Source organism: Scyliorhinus torazame, chromosome 10 (genome assembly GCF_047496885.1).
Source record: "Scyliorhinus torazame isolate Kashiwa2021f chromosome 10, sScyTor2.1, whole genome shotgun sequence".
Lineage (NCBI taxonomy): Eukaryota > Metazoa > Chordata > Chondrichthyes > Carcharhiniformes > Scyliorhinidae > Scyliorhinus > Scyliorhinus torazame.
Window position 1 is genome coordinate 36,521,193 of NC_092716.1, and position 26,107 is coordinate 36,547,299.

General features: G+C 45.3%; 1 protein-coding gene across 5 annotated transcripts in view; it reads left to right on the forward strand.

Annotated features, from left to right (window-relative positions):
• zfhx3b (zinc finger homeobox 3b) overlaps window positions 1-26,107 on the forward strand; it is a 594,034-nt gene that overhangs the window by 305,848 nt on the left and 262,079 nt on the right. For all 5 annotated transcript variants that reach the window (XM_072517941.1, XM_072517942.1, XM_072517940.1 and 2 more), the window contains one exon: window positions 25,707-25,938. In XM_072517941.1, the coding sequence (XP_072374042.1) occupies window positions 25,707-25,938 (232 nt within the window). The remainder of the gene's footprint in view (window positions 1-25,706; window positions 25,939-26,107) is intronic.

Below are 26,107 nucleotides of genomic sequence, written 5' to 3' on the forward strand. Positions count from 1 at the left end.
ATCAGCAGACCCCTGTTTAAGGTGTTGATTGAGGGATAAATATTGGCCAGAATATCAAGGCAAACTCCTTTTGCTCCTCTTCGAAGAGTGAACCATAGAATTTCTACATTGTAGAAGGAGGCCCTTTGGCCCATCGAGTCTGATCCTCGGAAAGAGCGCCCTACCTAGGCCCACTCCCCTGCACTATCCCCCAAACCTCACCTAACTTGCACATCTTTTTGGACGCAAAGGGGCAATTTAGCATGGTCAATCCACCTAACTCCCCCGCCCGATCCGTGTGACCCTAAAACCTCACCTAACCTTTGGACATTAAGGGACAACTTAGAATGTCCAGTCCACCTAATCTGCACATCGTTGGACTGTGGGCAGAAGCCCGAACACCCGGAGGAAACCCACGTAGACAGGGGAATAAAGTGCACTCTCCACACAGTCACCCAAGTTGGAATTGAACCCGAGTCCCTGGCGCTGTGAGGCAGCAATGCTAGCTGCCCTGCCACCCCAAGGGGATCTTTTTATATCTATCTGAGAAGGCAGGTAAGGGATTGGTTTAACATCTCTTCCCAAAGATGGTATCTCAAACAGTGCAGCACGGTCTCAATACTGCACTGGTGTGTCAGCATGGATTTCATGCTCAAATCCCAAGAGTTGGACTTGAACTCATTACTTCCTGCCACATAGAACATACAGTGCAGAAGGAGGCCATTCGGCCCATCGAGTCTGCACCGACCCACATTAAGCCCTCACTTCCACCCTATCCCCGTAACCCAATAACCCCTCCTACCCTTTTTGGACACTAAGGGCAATTTATCATGGCCAATCCACCTAACCTGCACGTCTTTGGACTGTGGGAAGAAATCGGACACCCGGAGGAAACCCACGCAGTACGGGGAGAACGTGCAGACTCCGCACAGACAGTGACCCAGCGGGGAATCAAACCTGGGACCCTGGCACTCCCACAGTGCTGTCCACTTGTGCTACCATGCTGCCCACGAGCCACAGAGCAAGAGTGCTCACAACTGACACCTAAATGAAAGCAGGGATGGAAACATTGAATCTTACAATTAAATGGGCTTTCACATCACAAACCCTTGGAAAAACGTTGATATTTGTCAAGGGAGAGAGTATCATGATGGCTTTCACACGTTGGAAAAGGGAACTCAATTACAATAGCAGACATATGACATGGATGTACTGATCTTTAAAAAATGATGCATGCTGTCAGTGTGACTGTGTCCCTGTATACATAATATATATAGTTGGATGTTATAAAAACAAACCAATTATTGTAACGGATGCAGTATGGAACTCATTTGTAATTACTAAAAGATCCTGGGCATCAGAAGATGAACCCTGATGAGAAACAGTGCTTTGATCGTGCAGTATATTAGTTTGGTGGATTGCATTGTATGTGTACATTATATTAAGATTGGTTGCTATAGTTTTAGATGCAAGTTGTACAAGTTTTTCAATTATAAATAAGTTGAAAAGACATATATTTTAATGGTTTATTTTAGTGACTTGTACAAATGCAAGGTGTTGGCCACCTGGCTAAGGACAATAAATTAACCAAACAAAGTATCAGTCATGGTAGCATTTTGGGCTGTGGTGCAATAGTTGCACTGCTGCCTCCCTTCAAAATGAAGTCTCAAAAGTTTGCCCTGTTAATTCATCATTGATCTGGTGTCCTTGCTCAATCCGTACAGTCCGTTTTCATTATTTCCGCCTAAACTAGGCTTCGTTTTCTGGCAGCCAAGCTGTTCCTTTGGAACTGGAACTGGCCTCCGACAAATGTGGTCAGATCATTGAGTATATTGTCAGTGTGGATGCACCAATCTATCACCATAAAAAAACATTGACAATATTTAGCCCTAGAGAAAACACTCGAGTTTTAGATCACGTTTTCTCAAAGACCAGCATGTGATTCAGTGGTACCTATTGACACAGTTCAGACTCCAGTTTTGCATGGCACTGACAGTACAATAGGGAATAAAATATTAGATCTGTCAGATAGCCGTATACTGCAGCACTCTGTGGTTTAACAATGCAGCCACTTGACCTATAGACAGAAGTTTTAATGGTTCATTTCTAATGGATTAGTCTTATTAGCATTTGGCTCTGTTTCAAACATCAGACGATCAGTCTAAATATCTTGCCTGAATAAACGGTTGATTGAACATGTACAGTTGGGGACAGTCTAAGGTTAAAGCTGAGCAATTCGTTACACCCCCACACAAGGGGTGTGAGATTACAGATTGCAGGTTATCACTGGAACCCCACCACATCATTCTGTAATAAATATGAGAGCATTGCCAACAGAAAAGGACATTCCAGACACCCCAGTCTGCAGGAGCACACACTGCAGCACTGCACTGAATATTGCATTGAAACCATCAGCACATGCATACACCCTTGAGGGTTAATTCTAGGGTGGATCTGCATTTTATGAATTTAGATATGCCATCTTTTTGTGTTCCCTGGACAAATAACAGCAGAATGAGAGTAATAGTGTCGTACTTGTGTGCATAAAAGATTTGCAAAGCGAATTACCCAGACAATTTTTATATTGATTTCTCGGGTTCTTTCCCCTCAAGTTGTCAATTCTTTATGATGTTCGTCCGTGAATTTGTTTTTCAAACCTGACATCAATGTAAGTTATTTGGGCAGAGCACCATGACAGGAACGTGAATCTAGATGCCGCATTTTATAACTGGTGTCCAGTTCTGTTAAGAAGCCCCAACATGCAAGGCACTGAAAATGTCTTGATTGGGAGACTGTGTTGATTTTTAAAACTGAGTCTTTGCAAGACTTTTGCTCCTTCATGCTGCTTCATCTGAATGGTAAATATAATGATTTTACTGCCCTACGTATTGGTGCCCAATACAATTACAAAGTATGTTTAACCTGCTTGTCAGAAACAGAAAGATAATTATAGAAGAAAATTGTACAATTTAGCATTAAACATGAATATGCACCAGAGACTGCCTAATACCTTTGTATGGAGTTGTGTTGTCTCCTGTTTTATTAGTGGTGTTTGTGCCATTTTTCATTATTTTAACAAAGGTAATAGCCCATTTCAGACCAGCTAATGCATTCATTAAATTAATGACTAAAGAAATTTCACACAAATGTGTTAAAGATTTGTAGTTAGTATCATGAAAGACTGGCGACCACCAAGTAGATTAACAAATGCACGACTCATTAAGGCAAATAACCATTTGCAGAGAGATAAAGGTGACCATACTCCTCGATGCCAAACTCCTAACTAACAGTAAAACCCAGGCTCAGCCCCAGGATTCCCTCGCTCCAGCCTGATTGGCCTACAGGTCACATGACCCTCTGAGACCTCACCCTCCGAAAGGTGCGCAATACCACATCCCTCCCTCTTTAAGTTCCCGATTAACACATTACAACAACAATGGAACTAATTACAATATTATACAACAAATGGACCTCAGCACAGTCTCTGATCATTTGGGAGTGTCGTAATTCATTAACAGCTGCTCCCACAGTAGAGGTAACTTCGGTTTGAACCTCAATGGGTTGACTCTCGACTTGCGAAGTGCAGATAATTTACCCAGTTCACCCTGGAACATTACTTGGTCCTTCCTCTGGGCAGCTCGCTGCAGCATCACTTTAATACGTAGATATATCATTGACAGACAGAGGTGGGCTGTCCCAGTGGTTCGGAGTGCAATTCTCTCCTCCTTAAATGATCAGATGTTTCTTCACCCTTTTTCCTTGGGCACCATTTCATACAACACTGGACCTGCTCTGCCCACGACCGCTCCAGGGATCCAATTTGGACCAGCAACAGAATTCTTTGCATGCATCAAGTTGTCCACCTCAGATGTTCTCTCAGGTTTTCTTAAGTTGGAATGTTTCTTCTGTGCCTTCTGTTTTACCTCCACCTTCCCGGCAAATGTGGAAATATCAGATCCAACCGTATTCTAACCCATTAGCAACTTGATGGGTGTAACACCTGTGGTGATGTGAGGTGTTGTTCTGCAGGTGAGCAGGAAACGGGCCAGTCTTGGATATAGAGAGGCTGATGACTTCATGGTGGCTTTGAATGTTTGGACAGCTCTCTCAGCCAGTCCATTTGAAGCAGTGTGGTAGGGAGTGGTTTGAATATGTTGAACGCCATAGGTTCCTTTTCACTCGTAAAAGCAGTCCTGTTGTCTTAGACCAGCACCATGGGAACCCGTGGGTAGCGAATGTCAGTCACAATTTTCCTACCCTTGCTAATGAGGTCTTTCAGCCTTACTCTGGACCTCCACCTCTTAAATCTTTTTTAAAAAATGTTGAGCTTTGCTAGCTGCTCCACTTCGGATGCCCCTGTTATCAGTACGTCTTCTAAGTCAACCACCACCTTGGGCTGGTCCGGTAGTGTGCTGGAAATTTGCACGCACCGATGAGATCTCAAAGGGTAGCCAGGTATAGGTATAGGCCTTTGTTGGTACTTATTGTAACAAATTCTTAAGCCTCCCCTAATTCCATTTGCTCCAAGCATGCTCATATCAGGTTTAGTGTAAATTAAACTTCCTACTAATCTGGAGTATAAATCTTAAATTTTTGGTATTGGGTTTCAGTCCAATTTTGCCGCCTGATTCACGGTTATTTTGTAGTTCCCATATATCCGAATGGTTCCATCTGACTTAACCACTGCACTGGCCTGATGGGAGCTGCCTGTTCTGAAAACTGTACAGGCTTGACGATGCCTAACACTTCCAGCTGCTTGAGTTCAAACTCAACCTTCTCATGGAAGGCATAGGGGACAGGTCGGGCTCTGTAAAACTTGGTTGTGGCCATGATCCAGATAACTCTCTGCTTTCAGGCCCTAGGTCTTGCCAAACTCATCTGGGAAAACCACCTGGTATTTTTTAAGATGTCATGAAAGTCTCCTTCATTAATTTTGAATATTTCTAACCAATTTAATCTAATTTGGCAAAGCCAATCGTGGCTCATCAGACTTGCCCCCCCCCCCCCCCCCCCCCCCCCCCCCACCACTACTATTAGAGACAGCTGAGTTGACTGATGCTGGTAGCTCATTGGTGTTACGGTTGTTCCCAGGATCCATAAAGCTTTCCCAGTGTGCTTGGCTCGCATCGTATTTCTTATTTTCAGGGGCTGGACCCCACCTTGTAAGTAACAATATGTTTTGTCACCTACAACTGTCACGGAAGCACCCGTGTCCACCTCTATTCTAAGTGGCTGACCATTTACCATTAATGCAATTGTCTTACCCACCTTTAATGTTGTTTATACTGTATACTTAAGATCCGTTTTCAGGGTTATTTTCGACCCTGTGTACTTGAGACGCAGTTTTTCTTTATTGGTCCCCGGTAGACTCTGCCTAGCCTTGCACTTCCTCTGAATGTGCTCCTTCCTAATGCAGTTACAACACGAAGCTCCCCTGACTTTACATCTCTCCTGGGGGTGATCTTCCCCCATTCCGAGAGCATTCTTCATTGCTCCTGGTCTGTGGACCAAATTCCCAATATCTCTGCACTCTCTTTTACTCTGAGCCTCTTTGCTCGTTACTTTCTGCTCCTTCATCCCTGGCACCCTTATTGCCAACAGCTTCCCGCCAAACTTGGTGGACCTTGCCTGATTGCGCGCTCTGCAGTTCCATCACCCCCCTTTTAACACTTTTCATAGCCTGGGAGACCTGCAATGCCGTCTTTAAGGTAATCTCTGCCTTTGTTAACTATTTGTCTTGTATGGCCGTGGCCATGTCATTAAAACCACAGACTAGCCTGTCTCTCAATTTATCATTGAGTGCAGTCCCAAACTCACAATATGCAACCATTTGCTTTAGATGTACCAGGACTGTTGCTATTGTCTCCCCTGGGGCTCTTGTCACCCAATTAAATTTGTACTATTGCATATTCAGACTCTGAATCAAGTTATAGGTCGGAGCCCCGCAATTAATTAGAGTATTCGCAGCTTCTCTTCTCCCGCCCCCCCCCCCGCAATTTCATTGGCCTTAGCGCTGGTGTTGACATATAGCACCCACTGCTCCGTGTTGGGGTCGAATGGCTCAAAATGGCCATTTTGACACTCTCAGGCTGTTGGACATGTTTGCTCTGAAGAAAAGGTTTCCACATGAGGCCTGCTCACCCAATTTCTGTCGCAGTAGGAAGGTAGTTGATTCATTCTCATCGCCAAATGTAGTATATTGAAAGACTGGCGACCACCAAGCAGATTACCGAATAAATGGTTTATTGAGGCAAATAACTATTTACAGAGAGGGTGATAAAGGAAACTACTCCACAACTCCAAACTCCCAACTAATCGGAAAACCTCAGCCTCAGGATTTACACGCTCCGGTCCAATTGGCCCTACAGGTCACATAATCCTCCGACAACTCACCCCCTTAAAGGGACACACTACCACAGGATTCATACAATAATGTTCACGTTGTATAACTTCAAAGTCTACGTTTCCAGATATAATGAGAAATATACCAATATAATCCCAAATAGCCAATTCTCCTATATATCTGCTCGCAATCTTGCGACATAGTAATCTATTGCCAGCAATCTATTCTAATTTCCAAGCCATAAAGGGTTTGAAAAAAGAAAATAGAAGTATGTTGTTGCTGCGGAACACATATTGCCATCCATTCACTCAAAAAGTCAAAGTGTCAGAGCGTGAGGATGTTATGTGCCTATTGCCATTTGCGAAAAGAAAACGTCAGTACTAGCCCAATACCATTTAATGTCACTAATATCATTGTGTTTCTATCATTAGGTGCACAAAGAACATGAGAATTATCAGGAATAACATAGTGTCCTTTTTCCTCTGGAAAATCACCTGGCCTTCAGTTTTTCATATTGGCATGATCGAGTAAGGGAAAAGTAGCAAAATCCCCAACAAAACAAAATGTGCTCGTATTAGGGATATGTGAAATATACAACTGTTGAGAATACAGGCTGCTTTTATTTTTCCCCCTTTCATCACATACTTTCTCGATATTTGCCAAAGCATAATAGCAAAGGCAGTTGAAAATGTGTGGAATTATGTTACTAATATCCAATTTTCACTCTTCCGGTAACACTTAGCTTTCGGAATAAGGTGATAAAATTACATTAATAGAATTTTGTAGAATCTTTTATGGCAAAATAATCACTTTCCATCTAAACCTGAAATTAACGTGTAATTTAGTTAAATATATAGGGTGCGATTTAACCACTGTGTTGCGCCCGGCGCGGATCTGGACACGCAGGTTAAGTTCCAGGAAAGGCCAAAATCGAGATTCGTGCCAGATGCAAATCAGTTTGCTGTCGAACCAGCCCGCTCCCGATGGCGAATTTTGGATCTCGCCCAATTATGGCGAGCATATAATTAACCCTAATTTGCATTAATTTCCATCTCATCAGCGAGATTGAAGTCGAATGTTACTGCCTCCCAGGAATTAACCAGCTCCCCAGTGAGAAATCACATGGGCAGCATTTAGTACTCCTTTAAAAAATGTGACGCAAGCGCAATGGATGCTGAGGGGGTCTGAGGAGGTGAGTAGCCATTTCCATTGTCAGGTAGGCAGCTCAAGGACACCGGATCTGCAGCCCCAGTGCTCGGTAGTGAGGGGGGGATTCCTTCAAGCCATCTTTAAATATTTTGGAGACCCATAACGAGCAACTCCAGCTGCAGCCTGTCTGTCCTACCAAACATTTACAGCACAGAGCCCTGTTTTTGGTTATATACGGAAGATCACTTTGACTGTGAGCAGCCTCTAGCTTCACAGCTGAATGCTATTGCTCATAAGGAAGTTAGTTGTTAGAGCACTTCACAGCTCTCAAGTGGTTTCTCATGGGTACGTGTCATGTCTCAGACAATAATTGTTACATTCCATTTTAATCAACCTTTGAAGCCTGATCAGATTTCCTGACCTCCAGAAGCGTCAACACCAGAGAGGCAGCAGCCAACAATCAAACACTCAAGAGCTGGGCATCAGCACTGGGGATAACCTTGTGACCAAAGGGTATGTGTGTGGAGCAGGGGAGAGCATCTGAGCACAGTCTCCCTAATGTTCCTGGCAGAGATCTGGGGTCTGGGATGTAGGGGCTCCTGCTGCTGGGGATGAGTATGCAGAGCGAGATTCTCCAGCACAACTGACTTGCTGGATGGCATTCTGAGAGAATGCGGGACACTTAACGGTGGGGGAGGCATGGGGGATTTGGGTGAAAGCCCTAACTGATTGTCGGGCTCGTGCCTTCTCCAATTCGTTAGAGATAGCAAAATGACTGGTGTCGTCGAATCCGCAGAGGCTGCCCACACTTTGCTCATGGCAGCCCAGGTAGCCAGATGCCAGAGAGGGCAGCAACATTGACAGAGCGTGGAGGCAGCACCCCACGTGCAACGGAGCGCTGCACATACTGAAGTCCTGGCCGCCCATCAGGCCAAGGAGGAAGCTAAATGGCCAGCGATGGCCCAAGGTGTACAGGTGTCATTGGTCATTCGAGGCAATGTTGGACAGCACATGCCGCAGGTGACTCTGTCTCAGCAAATGAACAGTGCTGCACTTGTGCCACATCCTCACGAACCTGGAACCCCGTGGAGGAGGGCCATATATGTCAACACAGCCCTGAATGTCTATGCAACTGGTTCTTTCCAGGGCTCAAGTGGGGACATGTGTGGCATGTCTCAAGCTACAGCCCACAAGTGCATCCGTGAGGTCACATAAGTCCTGTATGCCTGGGCAGCAGACCATATCAACTTTGAGCTGGACCAAGCCCACCAAGATGCCCGGGCTACAGGATTCTCCGGCATCGCTGGAATGTCCCAGGTCCAGGAGGCAATCGATGGCACGCATGTCGCCTGGCATGCACGGGGGCATTAGAGAGTTAACTTCATTAACAGGAAAAGTTCCCCTCCCTGAATGTCCAACTCATGTGTGATCACCGCCTCTGGATCATTGACGTGTGTGTATGCTTTCCAGGGAGCGTCCATGACAGCTACATTCTGGGATACTCTGAGATCCCCGGCGTCTTCGAGGACCACCCTTGGATGATGGGTTGGCTTTTGGAGGATAAGGGGTACCCACTGAGGACCTGGCTGATAACGCCAGTGCGTGGACCGGAGACAGATACCCAATCTAACGAAGCCCATGTTGCCACCCGTGCTGTGGATCGGACTGCTAAAAATGTGGTTCTGGTGCCTGGATTGCTCTGGTGGTGCACTACAGTATACCCCACAGAGGGTCTCTCACTTTGTGGTGGTCTGCTGTGTCCTCCACAACCTGGCACAGAAGCGGGGCGACAGGCTGGAGGAGGAGGAGAGACATGCAGCTTTAGCTGACAAGGAAGGGATAGTGAACGAGCCCGGGAAAGACCCACAAGAGGAGCCCGTGGATGGAGGTCCGACATGGACAAGATTCTGACATGCCTGGAGGACCAGGGAGGCCCTCATCCTCGCTCGATCCTCATAGAAAGAGGCTTTGTCCATCAGCTCACCGCCCCCCCCCCCATTCCCCTCCGACCCCCCAATTCCCCTCATTCTCCCTTCAATTCCTCTCCTTAGCCCCACACCCCTCATTTCCCCCCCCCCCCTACACATTTCCCTCTCACCATTCACCCTTTCCCCCCCCCCCCCCATTCCTCTCCCCCCCCCTTCCTTTTCCCAACTACCATATTCCAATTTCCCAGCGTCTGTGTAACATCACCCCAGGGTGATGGGTCTGTGTCGGCAACATCAACGGGGCAATATACAAGGCAGGAGAGTGATGCTCACTCGCTCTGTGATAAGCTCTGGTGCTGTTCAGTGTATGCCAAAGGGAGCAGAGGGCAGCAGGGGTTGGGGTGCAGGCAGGCCCGGAGTGAAGATTGGTGTGACAGAGGCTTCACATGTATCAGGTGTCATATGTTTTAGTAGGACATTTCCATTTCCCTTAGCTGTACAAAGTGACCCCCAAGTGCCCAGTCAATGCTCCTGAATCTTCTTGATCTTACGTGGTCTCCTGTCATGTTGTAGGTGTGTCCCCAGGATGCACATCAGAGGTGGAAGCAGCCTGCTGCCTTTCCATGCCCTGTTACCTTTGATGCTCTTGGTGGACATCCTCTGGAGGGCTTGGAGCCGAAGGGCCCCAGCCGACTTACCGGTGTCACTCGTTTCGCCGTGCCGGTTTCTGGAGGTGGGAATTCGGAAGAACTGGAAATCACACTTGTCTCCTTGCTGGCCAGCTCCGGGTTGGCCTCCAGTGCTTCCTGATGCCTGACGGTGCCCGTTGAGTCCGGGGGTCTCCAGGGGACGGAGGAGCAGCTGGAGTGAGCTGCAGAGGCCTTGGCGTCATCTGGCTCTGCCAGTCCAGACGCCTCCCTGTTGTCATTACCTTGGTGTCGACACCCTCAGCGGTGCTCCTTGGTGACTGGGCCACGCTCTGCAGTGCCCTGGCAATGTCGTCCTGTGACTGGGACACATCCCCCAGGAACTGGGTCATGCTTTGCAGAGCTGCGGAAATGTCCAGCTGCGTGTCAGACACATCCTTCAGGAACTGGGACATGATTTCGAGGTTCTCAGCCATGGCCATCACGGACTCAGCCATGTCTTGAACACCATCACTCACGACGCGAGTGTCTTGCTGCAGATATTCCACTGCGGTCGCCACCTTAGTAGTGTTGGCCTCGAGGCCACGCATTGTCGGCATCCGCTCCTGTGCCTGTCGCCTATGGTACTGCTCCAATCAGCTATGCACTCGCTGGAATTTCACACAATAGCACAGTGGTTAGCACTGTTGCTTCACAGTGCCAGGGTCCCAGGTTCGATTCCTTCTTGGGTCACTGTCTGTGTGGAATCTACACTTTCTCCTCGTGTCTGCGTGGGTTTCCTCCGGGCGCTCGTGTTTACTCCCACAAGTCGCGAAAGATGCACTGATAGGAGATTTGCACATTCTGAATTCTCGCGCAGTGTACCCGAACAAGCTCTGTAGTGTGGCGACTCGGGGATTTTCACAATAACTTCATTGCAGTGTTAATGTATGCCTACTTGTGACACTAATAAAGATTATTACTGGTATGACATCCTCTCCTGAATTTCATGGCCTTGTCCTAGCATCTGCATCAGCTCTGGGATAACCTTGTCCAGAAGCTCAGCATCTGACTGGGACACAGCAGTGTCCTGCGATCTAGCAGACCTCCGACTACTGACTCCCTTGATTGTTCTTGCCTCCAGCTGATGTGCATCAGCAACTGTGTGGTGCTCATCAGATTATGTCCCAGAAGCCTGTCCACTAATGTGGCCCACAGAGGTGTGTGTCTCTGAGCTGGTGGAAGGTGGAGGTGATAGATGTGGACCGATCCCGATGATGGTCTCCTGAAAGCTCTCCTCCGAAGTGCTCTCTTGGGTGGCAGAGGGGAGGGACGACTTGAGATGACCTGGCCCCATCAGATGGAGATCCTGCGAGAGAATGGACATGTGGTTGGTGAGAGGGAAGGATCATTTTTTCTGACATGGAACAGCTCCCTTGAGACAGGTCACCTTGGTCAAGGGGCAGTGGATCCTCACTTCTGCAGCACAGGTAACCTTGATGTCAGTGACTGGTCTCTCCTCGGTCAACCCCGCGATCGCCAGGCCCATTGCACATAGTGGGTGAGGACTCGAATCTCTGGTACTCCGTCCCCCCCATCTTGGCCCTTTCCCACTTATTATGGGCTACCTTCTTCTGCAGGGACAAAGAGAGGGCTTTGTGAGTTGCACGCATGATGGATCAAAGGGGTCTATGGCAGGTGGCATGTGTGGGCACTGCACCTGGACATGAAGGGGTTGTGCTAGTGGCTGCCATCAAGGTCAGATGTCGAGAGGGTACGAGATGAGAGCAAGATATTTGTTGGGGCGGGAGGGGCTTGGGAATTCAAGAGGTGGCAGATGGAACTGTTGCCAGGAAAGAGGTGGTAACGTACCCTTGCAGCTCGGTAGAGGTTGCTGGTCTTCCGACATTGGACGCTGGTCTTCTTGGTCATGTTGGCACGCTGAGAGCTGCGGCAACTGCTTCCCAAGCAGTATTAATTGCCCTGCTGCTGGCCCCCTGACCCACTTGGGGGAATAGGATGCCTCTTTTCTCAATCACAGCTTCAGGAAGCCTGCCCAGGTCGGCATCCCCAAAGCGAGGAGCAGGTCTGCGCGCTGCCATGCTTGTGTGTTTGACTGAGTGGTGAGGGAGCATTTAAAAGCAGCTCCCCTTTGTTAGTGGCCAGGCGCTGAGGTGTGAGTCTGGCAAATAAATGGCTAGACAGCTAGTAATGGCAAGATGGTCATGGGAGCTCATTTTCAGCACTAAGTGCCGTTAAATACGGGCTGCAATCTCGCCAATGCTGCTGTCGAGAAAGATCCCACCAATCACCAACAAAATGGCACTTAAAAATTTTTCTGTTAAACTGCACCCATAGAATTACAAACAAATCCTTTTCCACCCTCTATTTCTGTTAAATGTGTAATTTTGTTTTGTGAGGAAAGGTTGGTAAATTATTAAAGCTGCTGTCATTGCACTGTAAAACTTTAGAATTTGTGGCATTTCCTCGAGTGTGATGCATTAATATTTCAGAAATATAAAATAGCCAAGACTTGATTTATTGCACCAGTGACTATATCGGTAAATCCTAATCCATGCAAATAACTCTGTCAGTGTTTTTGGTGGTGTGGATATTGAGACTGGAGCAGGGAAGTATGCCACTTCCAAGTTGTTGAGTTATCCTGGTGCATTGCTGCATCGCAAAATGAACACGACCCAAGAATGAGTTTATGGAATCATACCAACAGCAGGCCAGGGCTTTTTTTTTGTCATGTCTTTTAAAGTCACCTGTAATAACGATGACTGGAGACAGGTCGAACTTTAGCCATCCGTGGTTTACGGGGTAGCTTCACATGTTAAAGTGCAGCTGCCTCAGTCTGATCTGATTTTCACAAAGAAGGAGTAACAAATATGACTTTTGTGTACATTAGACCTGTTGGGAGAAGGTCTAAACTTAATGGAGTTCTTTGGGGAGGTAGGGTACCCTTTTGGAGAAGTAAGACACCCTTTTGAATATCATCCCAGGACATCAGGAGAGATTACAAGCACTTTGGAAGAGATATGGTGCACTTTGGGAGAGGTCAAGTGCCCTTTGTGGGGGGGGGGGGGTCAAGTACTCTTTGGGATTGCTGAAACTAGTCATTTGTATGTTTTAAAAAAGTGAATAAAATCATTGGAACCGTCAAGCTCATTGGAAATGTCAAAGGGAACTATCAAGATATTTGAGTCTCCTGCTCTTTAAATGTTAGGAAACTGTCTGCCATGTTCAAAAAAATCAGTGCTGGCTATTTCACTCTATCTGTTGACATAAACATGATTAGTGTTGCATGACTGATTTCACAACCTATCATTATCACATTGTTGTTTCACAGCTTGATTGACAGCTCCAAGTCTTTATAAAGTCTTTGCAATGGGACTATAAATACAAGTACTTGTTTTAAAAGGGTTGAAAGGATGTTAAATGTAATGAATAGATTTTTGTTGATGAGTGCTTTATAAAATAGCCAATTCATTGGTAGACTCAAGGGGCGGGATTCTCCGACCCCCCACCGGGGGGTGCCCTCACGGTGGCCTGGCCCGCGATCGGGGCCCGCCAACCTGTGCCGTGGGGGGCACTCTTTCCCTCCGCACCGGCCGCTGTCAACCTCCGCCATGGCAGGTGCGGAGAAGAACCCTCTGCGCATGCGCAGGGATGAAGCCAGCACACGCTGGCGCAGCGCCAAACACTCAAGCGCTAGCCTAGTCCCTGAAGGTGCAGAGGATTTCTGAAACAGCGCCGGAGTGGCCCATCCCACTGGTTTGCGGAGAATCCCACCCAAGAACTTTATTTAATCTCAGTTTAGGTTCTGAGGTCTATCCATGGTGGGTGTAAGGACAAAAGGTGGTGAGTAGGAGGCATGTGTTGGCATGATTTGGCATTAAGAATGGGGGTTATAAAGGGCCATGGGGGTGGGTGGATGGGCATAGGTTGGTATGAGGGGTATGAGGAGATGCGTGGGGCCATGATTTGGCCTCAATGGGGCATGGGGAGTGTATGGGAGTGAGAGGCGTGAGTGCTAGAGGGCCGTTTTGTGTTTCTCACAGTACAGCACTGTTTTGTCACCTTGACTTTTGTGCTCAAGCCCGGGAATGTGACTTGACCCACATGCTTCTGAGGGAGAGTCAAGGATGATCCTCATTGAGCTACACTCAGTATTCTTTTAGTGCGCACCTTTTTTGCCGGCCTAGGTAGAATATGTGCCCAGATCCTGAGAGTGAGGGTTGAAACCAGGGCCATCTCATTGAGAGGCGAGAGTACTATCAACTGAACTAAGATGAGACTTAACCCCAAATCACAGATTTATAGTAAGGAATGTTGCCGAAATTTTCCAGAATGGATTGTTATGTAGATAAAGCTTGAGAGAAATTGTTAAATTGTAATGTCACTAAATTCTAAAGGTTGAAGACTTGAATGCAAGTATATTTGCTGCCCTAACATGCACACCAATAATAAGCTGCACACTGAGAGAATTCAAAACCAGTGGACTCGCTGATCGTTTTACTGTTCGGCTGCGATCGTCTCGTCAGTACATCTCGGTTGCAAGTGCTGCTGTCACACAGTCTTTGAGCCCTCAAACTCAAATAGTCAGCCGAAATAATTAGATTCCCCCCTGCAACAAAAAAAACAATAAACTTGCAGGAAATAGCAATCACATCCTTGTCTGAAAGGACAATAAAAATGAGATGAGCATGGCAATGCCCAAGGATCCACTGGAACATAAAACCTTAACATGTTCCAGACTGTGGCAAAGCGAGCCAGACCTTTGGCTGGATTTTACATGCCTCAGTCATGCTCTTTTTGGCAGGTAGACACATAAAATACGGCAAATGCCCAGCCCACCACCTTGCTCACCCTCATCACGTGGTAGGTGGGTGGGCATCGAAATCGGTTACCCATCCACCGTATGGAAATAAATGATCAGAGGTCAATAGCCTTGTTAACAAGCCAATAATACACAGTCCACCCCATAATAAGGTTGGTGTGGGCCGTTGGGCAGGAATAGGCTGGCCATTTTTGTAAGAAAAGTTTTTAAAAGGGCAGTAAGAAGGGATACAGAAAGGAAAGCAGGGATGTTATCTTTGGTAGGTGCCATTGTGCACCGGGGAAGCCCCTCGAAGCGAGTAGCCCCCTTTCCTCCTAACCGCCTGCTCTCCAAAACCCCCATCTCCACTGCCATTAACCCTAAGCTGGCCGAAACCTTCCTGCACAATACCGCAGACTTACCTCACTCTGGAATCCTTTGGATCTTTTTCTTAGGACTGGTCGCAGTCTGGCAGCACGCTTAATAAACTCTTGGAGCTGCTGTGGAAGGGGCAGAAGTCCCACTGTGGCTCATTTAGCCCGTCCACAGCAAGTTGTGGCAGCATTGATGGGTGGCATGGAGTGAGTTGGCTTCCAGCCAACGTTCCTGCTGGCTCTACCTGCGCTGCAGCCATTTCATGCTCAAATGTACGTCAGCGAGCGCGTTTAGCCACGTGTTTCCCAGCGCTCACAGTGCCGAGAAACGTATGGCTATTAAACGCGACTCGCTTTGGATAAGGGGCCTGATTCCTGGGTTGGGAGCGGGGTCTCCCAGCTTTCAACGGCCACACTGCACCGCAGTGAGCTGCTTTTTCGACGCAGCGTGGCTGGTGAATCCCACTCAGAGGCATTTCAAAACAGATATTTCTCCAGCTCTAACACTAATATAAATGAGATTTAGATGACTATTGATATCCGTATTGACCACAATGAATTGAGCCTGCAATTTCGGGCATGATTTAATGGTCTTATTGTACATGACTTGGTGACGCGACAAGGCTGTTTAATCTCGCAAGAGGCCGGGAGGGGGGCGGCTGCCAGGCCATTGGAGGCCCCCCGAGTTGGGAAAGGTGGTACCCTGGCACTCCTGCTGGCACCCGGTCACCTTGGCACTGCCAGCCTGGCACCGTGACTGCCACCCCGGCACCCGTGGCGCTTCCAGGGTGCCTGCGTGGCACTGCTAGGTGGGCAGGTGCACTGCCAGGGTGCCAGGCTGGCAGTCCCTAGGTGCCCGGGTGCCAGGTTGCCCATACAAGGGATTGGGCCCGGTGGTGCCCTGCCTTTAAGAGGTGAGAGGGGGGTCTTTAAGACCATCTAAGAGGTAAATTGGGGCAGTGGAGGTCCAGAGTCAGCTGCGGGGATGTCGAGGGGGGTCGAAAGATCGGGGCAGCATTTAAATATGGCACCACAAATCGCAAGTGCATTTGCAGCTGCCATGTCAGAGTGGTATGGAGACATTCCCAATGTTTGGGGCATCAGTCACATAGGCACCGAAGATATTCCTTTATGGATTTCATGGGCCTGATCTCGTCAGTGCAGGAAATGAGGTAAGAGCGGCCTCGGCGTGGCGGTCACCGCAGAGGCCAAAAAAAAGCAGAGTCCCATTAGATAGCGGAGTCATTCTCGCCGCTGCAGGTGCCTAAAAATATCCCGCAATACGCGCCAAAAATGGAACTGCCAATTTCAGACAAGCTCCCTGTGAACATTGCGCTTATATTTCAACAAACCCATTACTGATGGAAAGTACTTTTTAAAATGTAAAAATATTAAAGCAGGAATGAGAAGAAAAGTTATCAGATCAGAAATTAAAGTTAATTGAAGGTTGGCCACCTGTGGGTACATTTAAAAATGGTTGCCTTATTGCACTGAATGCTTTAGTGTGGAAATGTGGTGTCAGAACTCAGAGGGTTAAGGAAAGCACATGCACAGAGTTTAATTTAATACATTTTGATCCCTGATGATTATATTATAATTAGCGAGGGGGGGGGGCACGTACAAACAAATTACATTTGCTATCTTCAAATTAAAATTTTACTTGAATAGCGTGGAGAAGTAACCTTTGCTGGGCTGCGAATCCCAGTTGATGTCTGAAAAGCCCCAAGGTCTTCTGTGTTTTATGTATATTTGTATGAATATGGTAAGGAAGGCTATAGATCAGAATAATGTGCTCTTGTTATATTGGCACCAAAGTACAGTATATAGACTTTTTTTAATTGAAAGAAATGCATTTTAAAAAAGTGCTAATTTTGCTGGCATTTGCAGCAATATTCAGAGTCAATGCAGTACCCAAATTAGCATTCTTGGAATGATAGAAATGACTGGCCAACATTAAATTTTGGTTCCATAGTGTTTGTGATACCTTCTTGCCAGTGCTATTAATGTAACAAACACAGCTAGAAAACCAAGCTCAAAAAATCCATTGGCTTGAAATCCAGGTTAGGTAGTGTCTGTGTCTGTAAAGTGAGAAAGTGAATTGATCAGCCTGTGTCCTCCTCCAAGAGAACTGTGATGGCAGATTTAAACCCAGCCATGTGAGAGCATTTGATGTTGGAGGAAGAAAGCAACATCAGTTAACGAAATCATGAAGAAAGAATGTATTACTATTGCATTAGGGATTTGGTGGGAACTGCTATAATAATTATGTCTGTTTGAAGAGAGGAAGCATCATGACGTCAAGTTTGTTAATCATATTTTAATCTTGTGTTTTATATATTTCTTATGTATTTTTATGCACAGAAGAAGTGAATGAGTTGTTTAAAAAAAGGGCCTGTGGTAAATATCTTCAAGCAGTATGATTTGAAAGTAGAAAGAAACATGCATTAATAAGACCAGACAGCAGAAAAATACCTTTTCAAGAGAACCGTTTCGGCCTCTCCGAACAGGTGCCAGAATGTGGCGACTAGGGGCTTTTCACAGTAACCTCATTGAAGCCTACTTGTGACAATAAGCTATTCTTATTATTATTACAATGAGGTAATCTTGAAGTTTTGCATTGTTGTGCGTATCCATAAAGGTATTCATTGGCCACTGTTTGTGTGTCGTCATGGATTTCCCTGCATCGGATTTGGGGGTGGGGGTGGTGGGGGAGGGGGAGTTTGGGGTGGTGCCCCAAAGGTGTGCTGGGGAATCCCTCTAAGAATTTCCCACATGTGGGTTCCCCCGGCAATTGCCCAGAAGCGCTCATTTCCCCTGGACAATTGGGCTGGACTGGGAAGCATCCAACAGAAATGATTTAAATCGCTAACTTCAGATCTTTCTGCCAGAGTTACCCTCATAGTTGCTCTGAAAGAGTTGAAGGAAAAAAAAACACTTCAGAGTAACTATGTTAAAGACCCAGACCATGCTCCGCCGGGGACTCTTCCCCCCCCCCCCCCCCCCTCGCCCCCATGTCCAGCTACCCCCTCATGTCTGAAACCCCCACCCCACCCCAATGTCCGAACTGTCCCATGCCTTTCACTTCTCATACCTTCTCCCTTTCAATGGGACCTTTAAACGCACCTGCTTTATGGCAGCTGGTGCAGTAAAAAGTGGGAGTGTCCTCTTTCGCTCTGCACCCTTTGCATTTTGTCACTGGTTGGATGAGACTGTCACTTTATAATTTAAGTGAAGGTAAGTTGGTACGGTGTGGCAATCCACATCTGATTGCCGCTCCATGGAAGTTATGGGCCATCCAGGCCAAATAACTTAACATTTACATATACGACCAATCAGAGTGGACAGAAATAGTTCCTTTGAACAATCCTTTTATGGTAATTTCTGAACCCAAATCTAACATCAATTAAACATTAGACCCCAGCTAAAAATCACTTGAAGAAATTACTGCACACCTTCCCACCATCCCACACCTTCAAAAATAGATGAAACAAATTTAGTCTGTTTTTTTCAATGCTGGTATGCACATTGTACACAGCTCGAGGGGATATTATGCTTCAAGCTCGTCTTGAGCTTGAGCAAGCTATAACCGCTATGTTTATGAGATGTTGCACTGGTAATAGCTAATGAACACGAGTATAGATGTGTAAGAAGATCAAAGCAAACATTTTTAAACTAACTCTTTAAAGAGAATAGCAATAAAATGAAGTGCTGCCCTTGAAATACTTAATTCTTTAAAGCTTGCAGTACATTGAGTAGCTTATTACAAAATATTTAGGCTTGTTAGCCAGCTGTGAGTAATTTTGAAAATTGACAATGAATGAAAGTTCAGTGTACGATGTTTCCATCTAATGACAGTATCATGTGATCCATGGAGTGTAATTTCTAATTTGTTTGTCTAGTTTTGAGCTATGAAGATTATGCCTCATCCACCATGTTCCCAAATAGTTTCCTTCAAAATAAATAAAAGTTAACGCTCAACTTTTCTCCTGTTTCTTCACAACCTCTGTGTGTCCTCCGCCATGAACCACAGCCTGGTCATTGAACATGTTTCTCCACCTTGCGTATAATTTAGACTTTTCCCTCCAAGACTTACACCGGACTTTCCAGCTGGTGAGATCTTCTGGTCCTGCCGATGGCGCATCCCTGCCATGGGTTTCCTGGCGACGAGGGATGCATTCAACAGGAAACTCTGTTGACAGCAGTGGGACCTGAAGATCCTGCCGCCGGCCAATGGAGGGTAGCCTCTGGCACTACGAAACACACGGCAGGTTGTGCAAAATATCCCACCCTTCGTTTCCACAAATAACTGGTCTTTGTCAGAATTAAACATTAGACCCTGCAAGTATCTTTTAGTTCATACACTGCCCTGATTTAATTCAGATATTTTCTAAAATTTGGTGGAGCTATGTATGTATTTCACCCTGCAGTTACAGTCAATTATAAAGCATTTATCACTTTATTAGGCTTTAGACAAGTATTATTGTGATGTAAACCAACATACAAGTATGGTATCAGTTACTTCTGCTTTCTTTTCAGCTCCTACCTTAACACTTCCTAATAAATAATTCCAACTGGGGAAATTAACTTTAAAAAAAATTAATTTGAGGGATGTGGTCTTCACTGGCAAGGCCAGCATTTATTGCCCATCCCTAATTGCCTTTGAGGCGGTGGTGGTGTGCTCCCTTCTTGAACCACTATAGACTCTGTGACGTGGGGACTCCCAAAGTGCTGATTAGGGATATGGTTCCATGATTTTGACCCAGCAACAGTAAAGGAATGGAGATATATTTCCATGTCAGCATAGTGAGTGGCTTGGAGGGGACCTTGCAGGTGGTGTTCCCGTTGCTCTGCTACCCTTGTATTCTAGATGGTAGTGCTCGTGGGTTTGGAATGTGATGTCTAAGGAGTCTTGGTGAGTTCCTGCAATGCATCTTGTAGATGGGACACACTGCTGCTACTGTGTTTTGGTAATGGAGGGAGTGAATGTTTGTGGATGGACTTGTAGCTATGTGGAGGTCTAAATAAGAGATTACCTTGAAAACTTTTTATTCAATACTTAGAAATATTCCATTTTAAACCCTATATCATCCTCATATGTTGGTTTACATCACAATAATACCTGTCTAAAGCCTAATAAAGTGATAAATGCTTTATAATTATTGACTGTAACTACAGGGTGAAATACATACATAGCTCTACCAAATTTTTGAAAATATCTGAATTAAATCAGGGCAGAGTATGAACTATTGTGGAACAGTGTTCTGTTTCATTTGAAAGATTTACTGCAGTTCTTGGACACTGCAAAGTAAAATGTCTCTATTTGGGGTAGTGATATGCAGAAGCTTCAAAATGTTAGTAAAGATACTTGCAGTGTACGCTGCAGAGAGTTTATTTTCAGTTAATCTAAATTAAATTTACTGCCTATTTGTGTAGCATGAGCATGCTGTCTGTTCTGTACAATTCCATCAAAGACTGTATATGGATAAACATCGTATTCAAATGATTGACTAGCATCAAATCTGTCATGTGGCCCAGATTGGAATCTACATCGTGCAAATTGCATGACTGGAGAATCTTGAATTAGTGTTGTCTAGAAAAAGTTGTGGTTTTTGTAAAATAACTCGTGGGTTTTTGTTAGGTGGGAATTAGAAGATGATGGTAGAACTGACATCCCATTTCTTCTGGTTTTAACATAGGATAAGTATCTTTCAAAACATGTTAGTCCCTTGATCTTTGTACTTGTACATTATTGCCAGTATCTGCTTTGCCTCATTGTTATGTTTGTTTGTTTTGTTTGCCTGGAGAAGCTTTTCCTAACCTTCTTGTCTCACCCAAAATTCCCCTCTAATCTTCAACACAATGGGTTTACGTTCAGGTTTTCCCTGTATATTGTGCCTAAGATTGAGAAAGAATCAAAGTTCAGAATTCAGCAGCTCTTCGATATAATTTTGGGGAGTAAGTATAAAGGGGGAACTACCGAAGCAACACCCAACAAGCAGCAAGGCAAACTGGAATCGAATATATCACCGAATACATCAATTTTTTGGCTGGTGATGTGGTAGAAAGATCAAAGTTTGGGTGCTATCTTGGAAAGGAGAGATTGGTACTGACTGGATGTACTTTGCATTAATAGGAGAGAGACAGGGATACACTCAAAATATACCTTGCATGAAGGAGGGATATTTAAAACTAGTAAAAACGAGAAAAAAGTATTCTACTAGTATACAAGATAGGTTTAAATAGCAGACATGAAAATCAGATATAAAGTATAGCCTAGGAAGGAATAGTGAATTAATATGAAGCACAAGGTAAGTGAGGGAATGGTAGCAGTGTGGTCATGTTGCTGGACTAATAATCCAAAGAATGCAAATTGAGGTCCTGTCATGCTGGTTTGAGTGTTTGAATTCAGTTGATTTTTTTCAATAAAAAGTTGGTGTCAGTAAAGATGACCACAAAGCTTCCACATCATCATAAAAACCCAATTGGCCCAGTAATTGTCTTTGAAGAAGGAAGCTTGCCGTCCTTTCTGACTCGAGCCTACATGCGACTCCAGTGCCGCACAAACATGGACGAATTATCCTAATAAATTGCCCCCTGAATTGGTCCAGTAAATCAACTCGGTTGTATCTGGAGATGGGCAGTAAATGCCTGATTTGCCAGGAGAGCCCCAAAATGAGATTTAAAAATACGTTAGTGGAGAAAGGACGAGTGAATGAAAGGACTCATCCATAAATGTTAGAAATCGAATGGCAGCAGAAAAAGCACAAGTGTGACATGACATGTGCTGGGTTTAAACCATGTTGAAGTGATAGATATCCATGTAGGGTTGGAGGATAAATAAAGGATAACATAAAGGTCCAGGAAAGAGATGACATCAAAGAGGCCTCAGAGGAGACTAAGTCACTTGGGATGCAGTTAAATGAGGGGAAACAAGGGAAAGCTACTGGTGGAAATTTGTTGCAGACTTCCACCTGACATTGATCAGATATTTCGCTGGGAATTGAGGAAAGCATCCAGCAATGGCAATATTTTGATAATGGGGGATTTTATGCACCCAGGCATTGAATGGAAGATGAATATATGAATATACAGGAACCTGGGAATTTGTGGATGTGTAAAGTACTGCTACACAAATCAAAATCCTATGGGCAGGGCTCGAACTAAAGCTGCACTCGACCTAATGCTGCTGAACAATAGGGACATTAGATCATGAGGCGGGGAGGTGGTAGCTAGTAAACAGGGTCATAAGATTCAGGGTAGGTAAATGAGAAGTCAAGAGTAAGAGTAATATTAGACCATTAAGCTTTGCATCGCAAATCGTGGAAGGGTGCTCACACACGTGAAGGAGAATGGGTCAGGACTAACTAAAACAGGCTTTAAAAAAATTATATAATGGGATGTCTCGTCGCTGGCGGGGGGCCAGCATTTATTGCCCATCCCTAATTAACTTGAATTGAATGGTTTGTTAAGCCATTTCAGACAGCAGTTAAGAGTCAGCCACATTTCTGTGGGTTTGAAGTCACATGTAGGCCAGACCAAATAAAGGCAGCAGATTTCCCCTAAGGGACATTAGTGAGCAGATGGGTTTTTAACAACAATCGATGATAGTTTCACAACCACCATTACTGAGACTAGCTTTATATTCCACGTTTCTAAACGGAATTTGAATTCTACCAGCTGCGTGGTGGGATTTGAACCCATGTCCCCGAGCATCAATCTCTGGATTACTCATCCAGTGACATTACCATCTTGCCATCATCATCCAGCAAAGATAGAGGGCTGGATTCTCCGTCGGCGGAATCCTCCGTTTCACCCGCAGATTTCCCGACGGCGTGAAGCTGCCCACAATGGGAAACCCCATTGGTCGGGTGTGACGGGATGGAGAATCCTGGCCAGAATGTATTTGTTAAGAATGGTGGGGGGTAGGGCAGCACAGTGGTGCAGTGGTTAACACTGCTGCCTCACAACGCCGAGGTCCCAGGTTCGATCCCGGCTCTGGTAGACTGCCCGTGTGGTGTTTGCACATTCTCCCTATGTTTACGTGGGTTTCGCCGCCACAACCCAAAGATGTGCAGGGTAGGTGGATTGGCCAGGCTAAATTGTCCCTTAATTGGAAAAAATTAATTGGGTACTCTAAATTTAAACAAAAAAAAAAGAATTGTGGGGGGTAGAAGGCCAATCTGGTCAGCAGGTACAGTGATCAGTGACGGAAGCTTTTGGGGATAAAGCAAGGACATTTCTATACAGAAGCAGAAGATGGCCATGATCAACAATGGGAAGGCTCAACTTGTAAATGAACTGCAGAAATAGCCTAGCAACTATACAAATTTAGATTTGTTTAAGAAATTAAGACAACTGTCAAAATTTCCAAGTGTATGGAGGAAATGAGGAACAAATACTATTCTCGAGTTTAGTAAAGCGGGCATAGCTGAAATGAGAAGTGTGTTTGTTAGTTCAATGTTTACAAGGACCATCTAAGGGCTACAACAATGGGGCTGTTGCAAAAGAATGAAATTCTGTTGATGTGAAAATTTTAAAAATTGAATTGGCGGCTGGATGCTTGAATGCAATCAAAGTAAAAGCACCTGGGCTGCAAAGGATTCATAGAAACATGGAGCAAGAACGGGTCATTCATTCCCTTTAACCTCTCCTGCCAGTTAGTTCGATCATGGATATTACAGACCTAAATTCCTTTCACCCATCTTTCCGGCAATGCCTTAGGCTGCTAACCTAAGATACATTTATCAGTCTCAGTCTTGAAGATTTCAATTGGCTCAGGGTTTGCACCATCTTGAGGAATAGCCTTTGAGATTGCCACTACCCTTTGTATGAAAAAAATGTTTTCTGATTTCATTCCTAACTGGCCTAGCTCAAGCTAGTCCTCACACTCTTGGGCACTCGAGGATCTGTAGCAGAATCACTAGCTTAATGTGTTGGGGATTTGTCGAACAGAGGGTGGTACTGAGGAATGGCTAGTATTTTAAAATTGGCACTTATTTTTAAATTTTACTATGATTGGGGAAAGTTTTCTGAGTAAAATAACTGATTGGAAAATCGCAGGCAGTATAACTCCAAATTCCTGAGTTGTGTTGTGTGAAAAAGCAGCCTTCTTACTCTTGACCTATCTTCTGCCAGTCGGTGTATTATGGTGGTGGAGGCAGATTGAGGACCTTCCATGGGCAGTAATTGGCCACTTAAGGGCGGTCAGCCTAGTTAGTGAATGCCTCAACCAGTCCCCCTATATTACGCCGACCGAGTCGGGGTGGGCAGGAAAGTGGTCGGGCTAACCACCTGACTTACTTTACATGCCCCCCTGACAAAAGCACGCCCAGCAAGGGGCTGTGTATTCCAGTCCAAGATCTATATTCAAGATTTGGGCTTTGGTGTGGGGGGCACCATTTCTGGAATTAAAAGTCAAATGACGACCATCAAACCATTGTCGATTGTTGTTAAAATCTGGTTCACTAATGTCCTTCAGGGAAGGAAATCTGCCATCTTTACCTGGTCTGGCCTACATGGGACTCCAGACCCACAGCAATGTGGTTGACTCTTAACTGCACCCTCAAGGGCAATTGGAGATGGGCAATAAATGCTGGCATAGCCTGTGATGCCACATCCCATGAACAAATAATTTAAAAAAATTTACAGGTGGTGCAAAAGTTGAAAGCCTAGTGAATTGTGAGGGTGAAATCAAGAGGAAATAGGCAGGCTAGAGGAGTGGATAGACATGTGACTGTTGAAAGTTAGTGCAGGGCAGGTTAAAGTGACACATTTTGGTCGGAAGAATACAAACCTGCAGTATAAACCTATGTGTACAATTCTAAAGTTGGTGCAGGAGCAGAGATACACAATCATTCAAAGTGGGAGGAGAAGTTGAGAAAGTGATTTTAAAAAGTATACGGGACCCTCCATATTTTTAAATAGAAGCCTTGAGTACAAAGGCAAGAAGATGGTAATGAACCTTTATAAAACACTGGTTCAGCCTCAGATGGAAGGCTGTTGGGGGCAGATTCAATTTTGGCTTTCGAAGGGCATTGGATAAGCACCTGTAGGGAAAAGAAAATGCAGGACCAGAGGGACGATCCAGGGAGTGGGAATAGCTAAATTGTTCTTGAGGAGTAGTGACATGGGCAGATGAGCTAATTGGTCTTCTCCTGTTCTGTCACCGTTCTATGGTTCTGTGAATTAGCAGCTCATACTTAGACATCAAAAACATAACATGTGGTAACATTACTGCATCATTTTGTCAGCACAGTTTGGCTTGAGTAAAGCCCTTTGTGGGCGAATGGGTCAGTTGGATAAGTTGTGTTGTCTGTACCGCAGCAGTGCCTCTCCTATGAGAGTAAACCGAGGAAAGGAATGGTCAGTATTGGTAAATATTTTTGTACTAAAGGAAGTAAAATACATTTGTGAAAAGCATATAATTTAAAGTGGTATTTTGTCAGTAGTGTTAACCATTGATTATTTTTCTCCTTTTGTTTTTAGCACTTGCAACAACATGACAGCACGGTGGAGGCTGAGGCATGTTACTACCATTGTTCACTGTGTACCTACTCTACTAAGGCAAAACTTAACCTTATTCAGCACGTACGCTCCATGAAACACCAACGGAGTGAGAGCCTGCGCAAATTACAGCGGCTACAGAAGGGTTTGCCAGAGGATGAAGATGACCTTGGGCAAATCTTCACCATTCGCAAGTGTCCAGCTGCTGAGACAGGTAGGTACCCATTGGTTTCTAACATGACTCTCACGAAGCTAGTCCAATCCTTTCCCTTTCACCTGCCAAAGTCTGCAGGTTAATAAACTCATTCAAGAAAATTGTTTCTTGTCGCAAGTTAATTCGCCAAAATACTTTAGATAGTGGAATATGTTTGATGTGGATTCTG